Source organism: Typha angustifolia, chromosome 4, assembly GCF_048772165.1.
Source record: "Typha angustifolia cultivar Huaian chromosome 4, ASM4877216v1, whole genome shotgun sequence".
Classification (NCBI taxonomy): domain Eukaryota; kingdom Viridiplantae; phylum Streptophyta; class Magnoliopsida; order Poales; family Typhaceae; genus Typha; species Typha angustifolia.
The window spans coordinates 4351318-4365982 of NC_133242.1; the positions used below are offsets into that span (position 1 = coordinate 4351318).

At 33.9% G+C, this 14665-nt stretch overlaps 1 protein-coding gene across 1 annotated transcript; it reads left to right on the plus strand.

The window, feature by feature from the left end:
- The first annotated feature begins 1519 nt into the window (after positions 1 to 1519).
- On the plus strand, positions 1520 to 10021 carry LOC140759008 (protein MET1, chloroplastic). The gene is made up of 7 exons (XM_073095449.1): positions 1520 to 2026; positions 2900 to 3006; positions 3314 to 3408; positions 3958 to 4034; positions 9089 to 9209; positions 9281 to 9340; positions 9587 to 10021. Exons 1-7 carry the CDS (start codon positions 1641 to 1643, stop codon positions 9728 to 9730), a joined length of 990 nt encoding a protein of 329 aa, XP_072951550.1. The 5' UTR covers positions 1520 to 1640; the 3' UTR covers positions 9731 to 10021.
- The last annotated feature ends 4644 nt before the right edge of the window (positions 10022 to 14665 follow it).

A 14665-nucleotide genomic window follows, 5' to 3' on the forward strand; every position in this document is an offset into this window, starting at 1 on the left:
CATTTTTGTAACCCAAGAGTCAAGTTCTACGTACTTGGCCATCAAAATCCTCACCCAAGGGGAGCTCTTCGTATTTCGTGTCGAGGAAGCATAGGTTTTCCCTACCTCCCCTTTCCCTTTGTTAGCCGCCGGTGATGGCATCCTTCTCTCTTGCTGGTTTCTAGTATCCATTGCTCCTAACGTGGCTTGGACTGTTGCATAGTGATGCTCACATTATCACCCTTCACCCCTTGCGGCATGCTTCCGATTGGGTTTTTCTGTTTGTCGTCATTCCTTTGCTGGCTTAGGATATATGTCTCCGTTCGTTTCCTGCTATCATGCTGAGCATGTGTTGGACTATTCTGAGTGGTGTGACTAGGACCCTTTAGGTTGGCCCTATGAATTGGTTTGGGAGCACTCGAGCCTCACCATGTTTTAGCGACACCTTTCGAAAAGGTGTCACCCTGCCTCAGCGTTTTTTGTTTCCTTTGCACCGGACACCATGAGCCAAAGGTGGATTCATTCTCCTCTGTTGGATCTCTTGGCACCTTATTCCTCTCCTCCTCCATGTTCAGGTTCATTGTCTCTTGACCATGCACATCCCCCTCAACCTTCTTGCAGTGGGTGACGTTATGCCCAATGCACCCCCACAAGTAGCAAAAGAGGTATATTTTCATAAACAATGCATTGGTCCACATGCTCCTCCTTCGGGCCAAGCCAAACAACTGTTTTTAGAGGTTTCTTAAAGTCTACCTCCACACAAATTTGTGCGAACCTACTCCGCGTATGATTAAGTGTCGTTTCATCCACCCTTAGAGGTTTGTCGGAGCAGGCCGTGATCGGAATGAGCGCCTCTAGTTTCCAATACTCCTTAAGTAGGTTATATAGCTGAATCCAAATAGGGATTGCAGCGAAGGCATCTAGCTAACACCAGAAGTTGTTCTACCGAGTTATCAAATTTAACGCTATTCCTTGTATCGTCTATGGCTCGTTGGTGAGGGCGAAGCTCATATTCTCCTTCTTTTCAAACCTGAAGACGTAGAACTCATCCTCACATTTTTAATCTGGGCCTGAGCTTAAGCTAGAATCTCCTTCGGGATACGGGCCTGTCCACGTTGCGGATGGGCGCCAGCCGCCATGGAGGCCCAAGACCTTGGCTGACCTGCTGAGTGACTCTTCTCGCCTTTAGCCTGACTCGTGCTCGGAGGAAGACGCTCTTCTTAGGTGCACATCTTCGCCACAATTGGGGTGCGGGGGAGCTTTCCACCGTCGTCTCAGTTTTATCCTTGTGGAAGATTCTATTGGGATTGGGCGATTGGCTTCTTATGATGACGCAAGCTCTCCAGCTCCATTGGGGTAGTGGATCGTCTGCAATCACGAATTCGTGAATTTACGATTAAGTACTCACGCAGCCATTTGGTACCAATCAAAAGGTTGTTTAGTGTATAGTTGTAGAAAAGTCCTGCAACCAAGCATGCAGACTATATCCTCTTCATTAAAGTGGCCTTCGTTCGTGTAATTGTGTGGCCTCACAGCAGCAGCCAAAGAGGAGCCACAAATGCCTATCCCCTGTGATCCTCTCTCTCCCTCTTCCTCTCTTTCCACTAGAAGCAGGGGAGAACTCAGTAGAGAGAGAGAGGAGAGAGACAGAGAACCAAGCAATGTCTCTTGCTCCTCTTACCAACCCATCTCTCTGTTCCTTACCAAGAACTCGACCCAGCAATCAAAACCCATGTCCGAATCTCCTCCCCAAGCACAGCTCCACCAGCTTCTCCCCATCTCCTAACCCCTCCTCGCGGCTCTCCAATACGCAGTTGCCCAAAGCTGCGCGCTTTCGCGTTAGAGCTTCTTCGGCGCCACCCGCCGAGTCTTCCCAGCCGTCCGATAGCGGAGAAGGAGACGAGTACGAGGTCGAGTTGGATAAGCCGTACGGGTTGAGGTTCGTGAAGGGGCGGGACGGGGGCACCTACATCGACGCGATTGCGCCGGGGAGCTCGGCCGACAAGACGGGGAAATTCCAAGTGGGGGATAAAGTGATTGAAACGAGGTAGTTCTTGTTTGATTTTTTGTTGGTTTTGATGTTTCTGTAGATTAATGCTCGTGAAGTTTGTATCTTGATGTCGATCCTCTTGAGCTTCTTACTTATATATTGGTGAAGTTGCCTTTTTTATCCTCAAAAAAGTCCTTTTTATACGCATAATGCTTGCGGTATCTCAGAGTGCATCCCAAAATGTTGTTGATAGCCAGAATCCCTGAGCAAGGTAAAATTTTAAATATGGAGCAGCTAATATTATGGATCTTCCCGTGTATTAGTCTTACCCCTGAATCGTATCAGAATATCCTTGTCAAACAACAGCATTTTGTGATCCAACCTGAGTTACTCCTAACATTTCTTTTATATTATCCTTTGTCAGTATATTTGCAAAAAACAACAAAGTAGTCATTTACAAGGAATATTCTCAGAATATTATTCTTATTATTTTATTTTGTTTTAATGTCAAAAATGTTAACTTTGGAAGGGTGAGAAAATAGCGTCGATATTAGATAAAAGAAAGAAAGAAAGAGAGTATACTGACAATGTTGCTTATAAACTAAAGTATTTCTTGATAATACACATGGAAAAATGAGGAGGGGGTCTGTATATATGTGAAAAGAATGAGGTTTTGGAGGGAAATCTCTGGAAGGATCTACCTGAAGCTATAATGCTCATGAACTTCTCATCTTTTCATCAACCCACTTGAGCTTTCCATGATGGAGTTGCAACTTCGAAGATGATATTAGATTTAAGTATTTGTCTATGTAACATGTGGGAGATTGATAGGTACTGTTTATGTTTGAGGCTTTGAGCAGCTTCTTTTTAACCTTTTGGTTTTGCAACAAGTGGCTGGTTGTGGTGACTGAAATGTTACAATTTGTTCAGTGCTGTGTTTGGAACAGAAATGTGGCCAGCTGCCGAGTATGGGCGAACAATGTATACTATCCGCCAAAGAATTGGCCCTTTGCTCATGAGGATGCAAAAGAGATATGGTTGGTTTGCCTTCCTCTCTTTTTTTTTCTTGCAAATGTTGTGGTATATCTCTTAATCTGATCCTTCATGAATGTATCCAATCAAGTCTAGACATGAGTGTGTATCAGTACCTAAGTTTGCAATGTTGACCAGTGGACTTCACGTTTTATTGACTGTAAAGCCTTACAGTGGATCCCCTCCTTTCTGATCAAAATAGATTTTTTTAGAACTGATGATTCAAAAATGAAAATAGAAAACTCCAAAAGTTTAGTCCATAGTGGTTCGCACTGATCTTTAATTCATCCAAAATTGCTTATGTTCATCCAGGAAAAGCAGAGGATGCTGGTGAGCTTACTGAGAAGGAGATTATAAGAGCTGAAAGGAATTCAGGTGTTATTAGCAACAGAGTGAGGGAAATTCAGGTAAACATTGTAATATATCTAATGCTGATTTCTTTTTATTTCTTTCTTTGACAGTGGACTTTGATTTTGAAGTCAAAATATCACTTCTCCTCATTGTTATTGAAAATAATTGATGATTGAATTTGAAGGTTCTAAGAACATATGGATGGATTGTTAATATACTTGGGAGAATCCTTGTAAAATGGAAGCAATTAGAGTCTGTGATCAAAACAAAATAGTGATATAATCATATAATTAGTATAGGGAAAGAAATTACTCAACATAATCACACATCCTGTTGTACATGTCCTGCAAAAAAGTGAAATACTACTTGATCTTAATCAATTTATCGTAAAAGACAACTGCGAAGATCTAGATGCAGCAAACACATAACTCTATCTCATGAAAAGTTGAAAACTTATTCTCTAATGCATCAATGTGAATAATTCAACTTAAGAGTACTAAAGAATTGTGAGTTTATTCTCTTCTATTACTTTCATAGCTGAGAAGCATGCCTTCTAATATTATATATACAGTTGTGATCCATGATGCTTGCAAATTTTATGTTAGATGCAAAATTATTTGCGGAAAATGGAACAAAAGAAAGGGAGAGAGAATGACCTCCGTGAGGGGCTGAAGCTTTACAAGTAAGTTGAATCAACCTTCTTAGTTGATAAGGTTATTTTATTTCAAATGAGACAAAGTTAAAGTCAGGGAGTAAATGCAATGAGTTTCAGAGTTGACAACAAAAACAACAGACTGTCACCATCATGAGGGAAAAGACTGCATTGTTAAACAATGAAATTTTGGATTATTAAAACCTTTCTTGTGACTGTAGTTTGATTTTATCTCAGTTTGCTAACTCTTAATGGCATCTACAAAGTTTGCAGGCAGTGGGATCACAAGTAGGTGATTAATAGTGTAGCTCTTTGCAATTGTAGTGGAAAACATCTGACATATTTTTACCAGCTAAATCCCTTATTGCATCTGCTAGATTAAATTCCGTGAGTAGTCTTATTCTGGGATATTAAAGGTCTTTAATCTACCAAAAAAAAAAAAATGTCTACTTGACAGTGGGTGTTAACTTTGAACATATTAGTGGGTATCTACAATAACTTCAATTTTTCTTTAGCTTGGATGACTCATAAATGATATAGAGATACACATTATTAAACTGGATAATTTTAAGATGACTTTCACACATCACATGGTAGCTCTTTTTATTAATTTTTTTAACAAAGAAAAATATTTGAAGAATGAAACTAAGTCAAAAGGTCAATCTAATGGGTAAGATATATAATCTCTATAGGACAATGCTTATACAAATATTGAATCGTAATATCTACAATGGATGTGCATAGAGGGTGACAAAATATTTAAGAGTAAATAAATACACTTAGAAATAAATAGATAATATATTAATTGTTAACACAAGACTCCAACAATAATTCTATAATATAATGATTTAATGTCATAAGAGTCATTCTAATTCAATAAGTGCATCAAACTTTTTTAACTTTCTCATTTTTTTATGTTTAAATAAAGCAAACTATAATGCAAAACAAAAACAAAAATTAGAAACTCAATAATTAAAACTAATAAACAATCTATAATGCACAAATGATCAACCAATCTAAAAAAACATAAAAATTCAAAAACAAGATGTGGACACAAAGATATACATGTTAGGGTATATAAATAAACAAACAAACTCCTCCTATCTAAAATATCTCGTTAAAGAATTACTTGATAACTTCATCCAAGAGGAATACCAAAATATCTTCTTTCCTAACTTAAACTTGTCTAGTTTGAACCCATAAAGTAAAGCATAGTTGAATTTTTGCAAAAAATTACAATATAACCTAAAGTGTCCAACTACACCACAGTGATAATGAATAGGTATGTATCTAGATATTTTTTTTATTTTAGTAGACTTTCTAAAACTAGAATATACCTATTCCTTCTAAAATTTTTGTGTATGAATGACATTTTTTACCTGAGACAGTGATCCTCTCATTTTTGTTAATTAGTTTTTGTTCTTAAGACCTCGATCACTATTCCTTCTTGCAGAAGAGGAAGCTGAAGTTTTATCTTTGCATCCTAGTGCTTCATTCTTCTTTCTCTTCTTGAGCTCCAAATAGTTTGCTCAAATTTTTTGAACATATATCAAATTTATCAAATAAGCTTTTAGCTATGGATCCAAGTTTCAGCCAATCCCAAGTCAGATCGGCCAAAACGGATTGGAATCGGCCATAGCCAATCCCAATCTGCCCGATACGGGTCAGTCGTATCAATTATAATTGATACGGGTTCTCCTTCCCTCTCTCGTTCTCTACTTCTTTCCCTCCTAACGAGCGGCACCTAACGTAGATTCGAGCAACCACGACGTCCCGTGACATCCTCCGTCCAAGATCCGGCGAGCTCGACCTCCGGCGATCTCAAGTTAGTATTTTATTTTCTTTCTTCTTTCTCTCCGACGCCCTATCTCTCTTTCTCTCTCTACTCTCTCTTCGAATCCGGCGAGCCACCTCTCTACTCTCTCTCTTCCTCTCTTCCTTTTCTCTGCTCTCTTCCTCCCACTCTTTTCCTCTCCGTCATCTAACAGAGAATGGGATAGAGTGACAAGAGAGATTAGAAAAAATACTAATTAATGATAAATTAATACATTTTGTTAGTTTTTATGCTTCATAGTAAATAGTCTCTATCTTCTTATTTTTTCTAATTTTTTAGAAAATTTCTATATTTCTAAATAATAGTTAGAATTTTACGTAATTAAAAAGTAGTTCTATCTGATACGAGCCGTTGATACAAGCTGTTGATACGGTCGATGAGGCTGATACAGCCGATACGTATCGTTTTTCTGGACGATCAATCTCGATCCAGATACCGATTTTTGGAACCTTGTTCTTAGCCTTTTCTTGTTCAATGTCAAGAAACTTAACAATTTCAAATAAGCTTTTTTCTTGAAGAAACTTGCTCATATAGATTTACTTCGAAAAAAATAATTTTATTTCGTTATAAAGAGTTTGAGTTTAAGAGAACACTATTCAATTTTTCTTGGAGCTTTAAGTTTTCTTCTGAGACGCTTCATATCTTTCAACATGTTCGCATGATGTTTTGTCATCTTAGATTTTTATTTGCCACCACTTTCAAACTTTCCTACACGCTTTAAATTAGTTTTTTTTTTATCTTATAGAATTCTTTGTATAATGCATTATATGTAGCTTGGATGTCCATCCCATTGATATCATCGAAATTGCTTTCACTTTTCTCCTATATTTGACATACCACAAGAACTATTAGAATATAACAAAAAAGTAGTAACAACAAAATTATTTCCTAGATCAGATTCTAAACTATCATCCTTAAATTTATTAATATCATTCTAAGATGTTTGCATAGTCTTGTCCTTTTTCTTGCAGTTTGAGCACTTTTGAGTGATATATCCATAACCTTCGCATTCATAACATTTAATTACTCCCCTTTGATAATTGCTTCTAGGCTTTTTGGCTAAGGCACATTTAGATTTTTTTAAAAAAAATCTTAATTCATAAAGAACCCCTTCAACTCCGAATTAATATCATTTTCTTCATTAGACTAGAAAAGCATGTATTCTATCTTTCCAATATAAATCTTTGAATCTATCTAATACTGGAGGCTTATTAATACATTCTCTCAAAAAGTCTATCTCCTTAAGTATCTCTCTCTAGGATAAGAAAGTCTACTCTGATACCAATTTAAAAAATATAAATTCTCAGGTATGCTATGATACAATTAAATTTTTTTATAATATATGTTTTAAAAGATGAGATTTATCACGCATTATCAATAATAAAATACAAAAAATAAAGCATGAAAAGATGATCTCAAGTATCAAAGTTTTTACGTGGAAACATCCAAAATTAAATAAACAACTACGATCCCAACTCAAATCGAAACAAATATCTAAAACATATAACAATTACAAGAAGATTATAGACCACCCTTCGATTTTCATGACTCAATTTGTAATAATCTTGCTTGCTAGACTCTGCGATACAGCGCTTTTATGATAAATTTCCGAACCCCAGTGGCACTCGAGGTTGATTCTTCCATCTCAGTGACCTTAAAAACGTAGTTCTTATAAATCTGATATAAATACATAGAGTGAGTGATTCAACATATTTCATCTAAAGCCGGAGATGATCTCTAATAGCCTCCAAAAGATGAGAGACGATTTTTGTAGGATTAGATTAAAATCTCCTTATATACATCTTAGAGATAAGATAGAATATTTCTTAAAAGATTCTTCACGGATTCTTTTAAATAATGTAATCTGTGAAAATACCCCAATATCGTTCGGACACAAGAAAAGTCGTGTGAACAAGTTGACTTAAAATGCTTTCTTCTTTGCAGACTCATTCGAACACTCAAGCTCTCAACATATAGTGCATCTGTATTTTCGAACGACTTTCAGAAGTCGTTCAATAACCTGACTTGAAATCTTTCATAACTTGAAAATCTTCAACTTAAATCTTTAAATTACTTGTATAAATGATTCCTTGACTTTAAAATTAATTTTCTATTTCAATATTTTTTATCAAACATTTTATAACTTTTTATAATTTGTGTATATACTTATACATAAAATCTAGACATTTTAAATAAAATTTTATTTTGAAACACAATTTGCCAATTATATGAGTACAAATAAAACCTTACATAGGTAATCAATTTGACAGCCACTACATGATTAGAAAGCTTGACGAAGAGTAAATACAAAATCCATTGTTTACAGAGTTACATGCTACTAAGATTTTTACAATTAGTAGCTCCATACAAAATTCTGTTGTTTGTTTGTTATGGGAGAAATTAAAATGACCATTACCAGAGCTAACGATGACCGCTGTTATTCACTTTACTTCAAAATTTAGCCAGCATAATTGCAGCTTTGCAAACATAGGCTTATTGAAACTTTTAATATTTCATAATGAGATTAAGCAACACAAGTCATCAATGTATTCTCCACAGTTGAGTTAGTCTGAAGCTGGAGATGAGAAGACTCTAGATATGGTTGAGCATATGTTGGTGGCTGATACCTTTCTTGATAATATTTTAACAGCTGGTTAGGTGGGAAAAAGAATGTTCAGCTACACAAACAGAATATACAAAGGACATAAAAGACATAAAAGCCAATTCTAAGGTGCACGGTTCACTGGATTCATCTGTTTCATCTCTACTAATTCAAAAGTTCATCAAAGTTCAAGCTTTGTATGGATATTTCTGTGTGAGCTTATGGAGAATGCATCCTACTAGTCTGATGTTGAATGCTCCAATCGTAGTTGGTTTAAGCAATAGGACATTTGCCTCAAGATTTACTTTTCTCGCAAGGTAGTCAAATACTTCACAATGACTGTCCCACTGCTTCTTTCAAGGCAGAAGTTATCTCCAATTCTTTCATGCTGTAGATTTATAGGAATTTCTCTAACTCTTTTAAGAACTAAGAATAGAGCGTAATTCAAAAATTTATAGGGCAAGATAAACAGGAAAGGATGATAAATTTTGGCTTACTGCTACAAATCTCGATCCATATGATGTTGTAGTGCTCTTGAGAAACTATCAATCTAACTTATTACATTTAATAGAATTTGAACATGAACATCTGAATTGACATTCTCTTAACAATGTGGTGTTCTTATTGAGCTATCTTGATTAATACAAGGAATGCAAAATATGAAGAAGCTTTGGAAAAATTTGAATCAGTATTGGGCTCAAAACCACAACCAGAAGAAGCTTCCATAGCAAGTTACAATGTCGCCTGCTGTTATTCCAAACTTAATCAGGTATTCATCTCATAATGCTAAACAAATAAAGCCCCATCCATCTGATCTGATGCAAATTATTGATCATGCAGATACAAGCGGGTCTTTCTGCACTTGAAGATGCACTGCAAGCAGGGTATGAAGAATTCAAAGTAAGTTGCTCTGTCCCACTGCAAGATCTTCCAGTTTTACAGTTGCCTATAGAATAAAGCCAAGAGGCCAATCTCTTTTTTCTTTTAAAACAAATGTGGAATAGATTTTAGTGTAATTCTGAATTTCTGTCCCCATCTGTAGACAATTACATTTCTTTTTGTGAATTTCTACTTTGACATCTGCAGTATTACTAAATCCTATTGCGTGCTATGTTTGATTCACATGCATTTGGTTACCTTTTGCAGACTATTCGCAATGACCCTGACCTGGCTAACTTACGAGCTTCTGAGGAATTTGAGCCCCTCATGAAGAATTATGATGAATCTTTCATCAACGAGAATGCTATCAATGCCATTAAATCCTTATTTGGCATTTTCAACAAAAATTGAGCACCATATCCCTCCAGCACTTCTCGTCATCTGATCTTGCAACATGCAACTAATATCGATGCACGATGTTGGTCACGAAGCTCTGGTTACCTTTTTTCTATCAATTCTCTCATTGAATCACACTGTGACACTCGAAACTTAGCGACATCTGTATTCTTCTCTTCTTCTTTTTCCTTTTCTTTGGGTTCATATTATCATCTTCTTAGAGAGATTTGGAGAGAATCTCCTCATAAATGTCTTCACTTGTAAGAGAATGTATATTCATGTTTGATTCCCGTATTCTTTTCTTAACACCTGACTTGCAATACATATCTTCTTTTTGGGGGGGGGTCCAGACGATGAGAGAATTCCTCTTTTATATAGATACTAATTTCATGTCCTGGCATACTCCTGTAAGTAAATGTGGCATTTTGATATTCCTACCTTGTTTCCTTCTATCTTACAGTCTAAGATAGTGAATGAATGTACCTTTGGAAAAATTTCAGACATTCTGAAAGTATTTTCTACTGTCTACAAACCAAAAGCAAAGATCTACATCTATAATGGCATCAATAACTTACTTTATGTCATTTATGTTCACCTCCTTTTATCCTCCTATGCAGCAATAGACAACAAGAACAATAACAGCAAAGCTAGGCCCCAAGTCCATGGGATTGATTACTGTCAAAACTCTGTTCTTTTTGGTTTACTCCTGAAGGACCCTGTCATACTACCTCACAGTTAGGATGTCTATTTTAGATACATTTCAAACTCATGTTAAATGATTCTGTCATCATCCTTAATCATTGGTACTCATAATTGTTGCAGATGTAACTATTCTATTCTGCTCATTCATCTCAACATTCTCTTCTACTCTGAAACTTCTTCCTACTTATATTTTTAAATTACCGAAATATTCAGAACCATAGAAAATGGCTGGCTTTTGTGAAAGGATAATTTTCTTTTTCTATTCAAATAAAGGGATGCATGGTTCTACATTTGGTCAACTTACTGTAATTAATTGATGCAATCTCATGTCTAGGGTTTTCTACAAAATTTAATCAATTAGAGCCAGTATTTCAAAATAAAAATTGAAACTGGAGCTAAAAATGGTCGTTTACAAATATCATTTATATATATAAATGTATAAATCTATATACTTATTTACAACTACTTCTTTTTAGTTAAGGATACATCTTTATGTCTACTAAATTGCTACAGGTGTAACACACACAAATATAAAGTTTAGAAAGATTAAAATATTATTTCCAAGGGTTATACAAGCACAAAAGAAACGCCTTTACAAACTTAGGCATTTTTTAATTAAGTTTTAATCATACTTAGTTAGATTTAAATAATGAAATACTATTCTTTAAGGAGCAGAAGAATGTAAGAGTTTATAAAGAATCCACTATTTATTTATTTCCTTCGTGATGAAAAATTTCAACATCCCCTAAGAGCTGGGTCAAATTTAGGTACTCAACAAACTCATAAATATGAATCCTAACTCATTTAATAATTTATTTGACCAAGGAATAGGTAAATCCAAGTCACCTAATCTTTCATACATATGACTTGCTAATAAAATAATAAAGAGAAAATGGATGGAAGAAAGAAAGATTAAGAAGATATGAACGTTGCGAAGTTAGGAAGTGATAAGGTTTAAATGAAAGGGACATTTTGGATTTATGAACTTCCTAGATGTGTTGTTTTTATCAGGTAGGCCTAAATTTATTTCACTCCTTATAGATTTTTTTTTTTGTTATGTCAAATTATCTTATGTGATTATATCCAAATTTAAATTGTTACTCTTTTTGTTGTATTTGATCAATCTATAAGTTGAATTTGAAGATACTAATTAGAGATAAAATTGTAGATAATTTGATAAAACTTTTGACGCATTAATATTAATACCGATAGGATTTCAGATGATATATATATCATATCTTTGTTATCTGAAATCTGATCAGTATTATTTTTAAATGTTTTAGAAAGCCTACTTAATTATCTACAACTTTGCCTCTAATGAATATTTTTAAATTCGATCTTTTATTTTATGAAAGTCCATAAACTAGATTATTATTCCAAATCTAAAGTACATTTGAAGATCAAATAGTGAATTAGTCTATTCTTTATAAATTCGCTCTCGAATAACTAGGCTAGCTAAATTATAAGCTAAAGTATTATTACACCTACCCATGAAACAAAACCCTACAAAAGGGATGAGAAGACATCCACCTTAAGCACTCTTAGATATTAAGTAAGATTATTTGGCTAATGTCCAACGAACCACTATTTGATAACTTTAACCACTGAAAAAAGTTACTAAAAGTCTAACAATCCTTACATGACGGATCCAACACTTTGATACCGATAGGGGAAGATACGCCTCTCCATACAGTGCACCGTTACAATTCTCTAAAATTATAGCTTTCTTTTTCATGAAGGATACGAAAAGATGGTCACTATAATACTTATCCCCCTATATGGCACCCATTCCATATTGTATCTACACAAAGCATGTATTACCTATGAGAAGATTGATTCTTCTTGCCGTTGTCATGCCTTCAATAATTTTAATTTGAATATAACCACAAGGGAGATAAAAAGGCTAAATTAATCATTGAAAAAAAAGAAGTAAAACTAATAGACAAATGAATAATCATACACGTGAAAATATCTTGATTTATAAAGAAATAATCATATACGTGAAACTAGAACAAAAAATAACTATTTGTATCATTATAGTTTGGGTAAATTATAAAAGATATCTTTTATGGTCTATACTAGTGCCAAAAACTAAACAATTTTTATTAAATTACCATATAAAGAATCTTGTGGTATTAATTATCTCATTGTTTGAGCAATTATGAATAATCTACTTATAGTTTAGATGATTGAGATATTTCATTCTATGATTATGTATTTGAAGGGATGTATGTATGACAGAGATATAAAAACTAAGTTTTGAGCATAGGTATGATCAAATAGAAGAGGAAGAAAATAAGTTTTGTTTTAATTTAAAGCATAAAATATTGTAAGTAAATTTAATCAAAGAAGGGGACAATTTTGATATTTTGATATTCATTATGATGGATACTAGAAAGATATATAAAAAAAAATACAAATATAATTAAACTAAATAAAAATTAAATTATCTTTTGTGATGCCTATAAGTTATAGTAAAAATATATTATTTCTAATACATATTATACCTGATGTAAAATTTAATGTACTAATTTCTATAAGTAAGCATCGTAAAAAATAATGCAAATGACAAATAATTTCAATGATCACAATAACATACTGTTCAGGTCAAAAGTCACAAATATTTATAAAGATAATTGTCATTGTAAATAATTACTCAATTGTGTAAACTTAGTATTATACTATTATTTTGCGACAATGTTTGTGATAATTTGCAATGGTTTTTCAAATCATTGCAAATATTTGTTGTGATGGCTTTTTATTTTTTACCATACTTATGAAACATCACAAATCTTATTATTATATAAACTTTGAGTCCACATTTAAGTGGGATCCTTGCGCTATTAATAATAAATTAATGGTGGAATAGAAAGAGCTAAAAAACACATTAAATTATATATTCACTTATTCAAATTTAGGAAGGAAAATAAATGAGAATTAGCTCTAATGTAGCTATTATGGTAATAAAAATAGAAAAATTTGTATATAACACCTAGCCTTTTAGCTAAGTTTATATTTACACTCTACATGCTTACTATGTACAAATGAAGCCCTATGATTCAACGAATATGTGTAAAAAGCACCCTAACTTAATCAAACTTCATGGTTAAGTTAACTACACTAAAAGGATTGCCAAAATATCCCCGGCTAAGTTACCTAATCTATACACAACTTAACCTAAACCTAACCTAACCTAACCCAACATAATCTAACGTAACCTAATCAAACTCAACCTAAGGTTACCCAAATCTATCTCAACCTAGATTTCAAAAAACCCTTGCTGCTATCATTGTCGATGCTGGATATCCAACTGTTCTTCTCAGACAAAGTAGGTTCCACTCTCTTCTTACCGGTTCTCTAGTTGGCCACTCTTTACTGAAGTTGGTGACAATCTCTCTCATTGCTAGGTCTTTGACGAGTCGCATTTTTTCACAAAGGTGAAAGTAAGTAATGAGAGAGTTCATTGTCTTCCTTGCTAGATTTTTTATTTTTTTTTGTTTTGAAGTTTATGTGAATAAGAGAGTTTGTTGTCTTCCATCTTGATTTACTCATGTCTCACAAAGTAGGAATTATACTTATATTGTCTCTTTTTTATGCAGGTCATTACTGGGTCCTACACAATATTACTATGTTTAGTATTGTTGTGGTCCTCATTGTTAGGTTTTAGAGTTACTATTCGGCCACTGTTGACTTTTGGAGTTACTATTCAGTCATTGTAGAATTTAAGTTAACACTGCTGGAGTTTAATACCGTCTCTTTTTAGCTCAATCACTATGTAATTATAACATAACTTAGTGTTAATATTTTAGGAGTCTATCTTATGATGTAACTGTTGTTGCAATTTTAATTACAACCTTTGTATCATAAGTTTTATTAATTCAATGGTTTTGTACCATATTATAATAGTTTTTAGCATAACAGGTTATATATTTATTTAGTTGCAAGCTTTGTAACTTTTTTAGTTCAGCCACTGCTATGATTGTGCAATTTGTTTAGTGCAAATTTTATATGAGAATTTTAGTTGTTGTTCAGTTGCTGTAAAATTTGTTTTTTTGCAAATTTTGTATAATATTTTGTTTGCTCGTTAGTTGTTGTTCAGTTGTTGTAAAGTTTAGTCACTGCCATAGAGCAACAATCAATTATTGTTGTTTAGTTGCTGTAAAGTTATAATTATTGTAATTATTGTATCAAAGTTTTAGTTCAGTTACAATTGCTATATCATAATTAATTATTGTACTAGAATTTTAG

Bases quoted from the DNA above. Each gene is read 5' to 3' on its own strand.
- LOC140759008 (XM_073095449.1), top strand. From the start codon at position 1,641: ATGTCTCTTGCTCCTCTTACCAACCCATCTCTCTGTTCCTTACCAAGA. The intron at 2,027-2,899 runs GTAGTTCTTGTT...CAATTTGTTCAG, and splicing joins GATAAAGTGATTGAAACGAG to TGCTGTGTTTGGAACAGAAA. The intron at 3,409-3,957 runs GTAAACATTGTA...ATTTTATGTTAG, and splicing joins ACAGAGTGAGGGAAATTCAG to ATGCAAAATTATTTGCGGAA.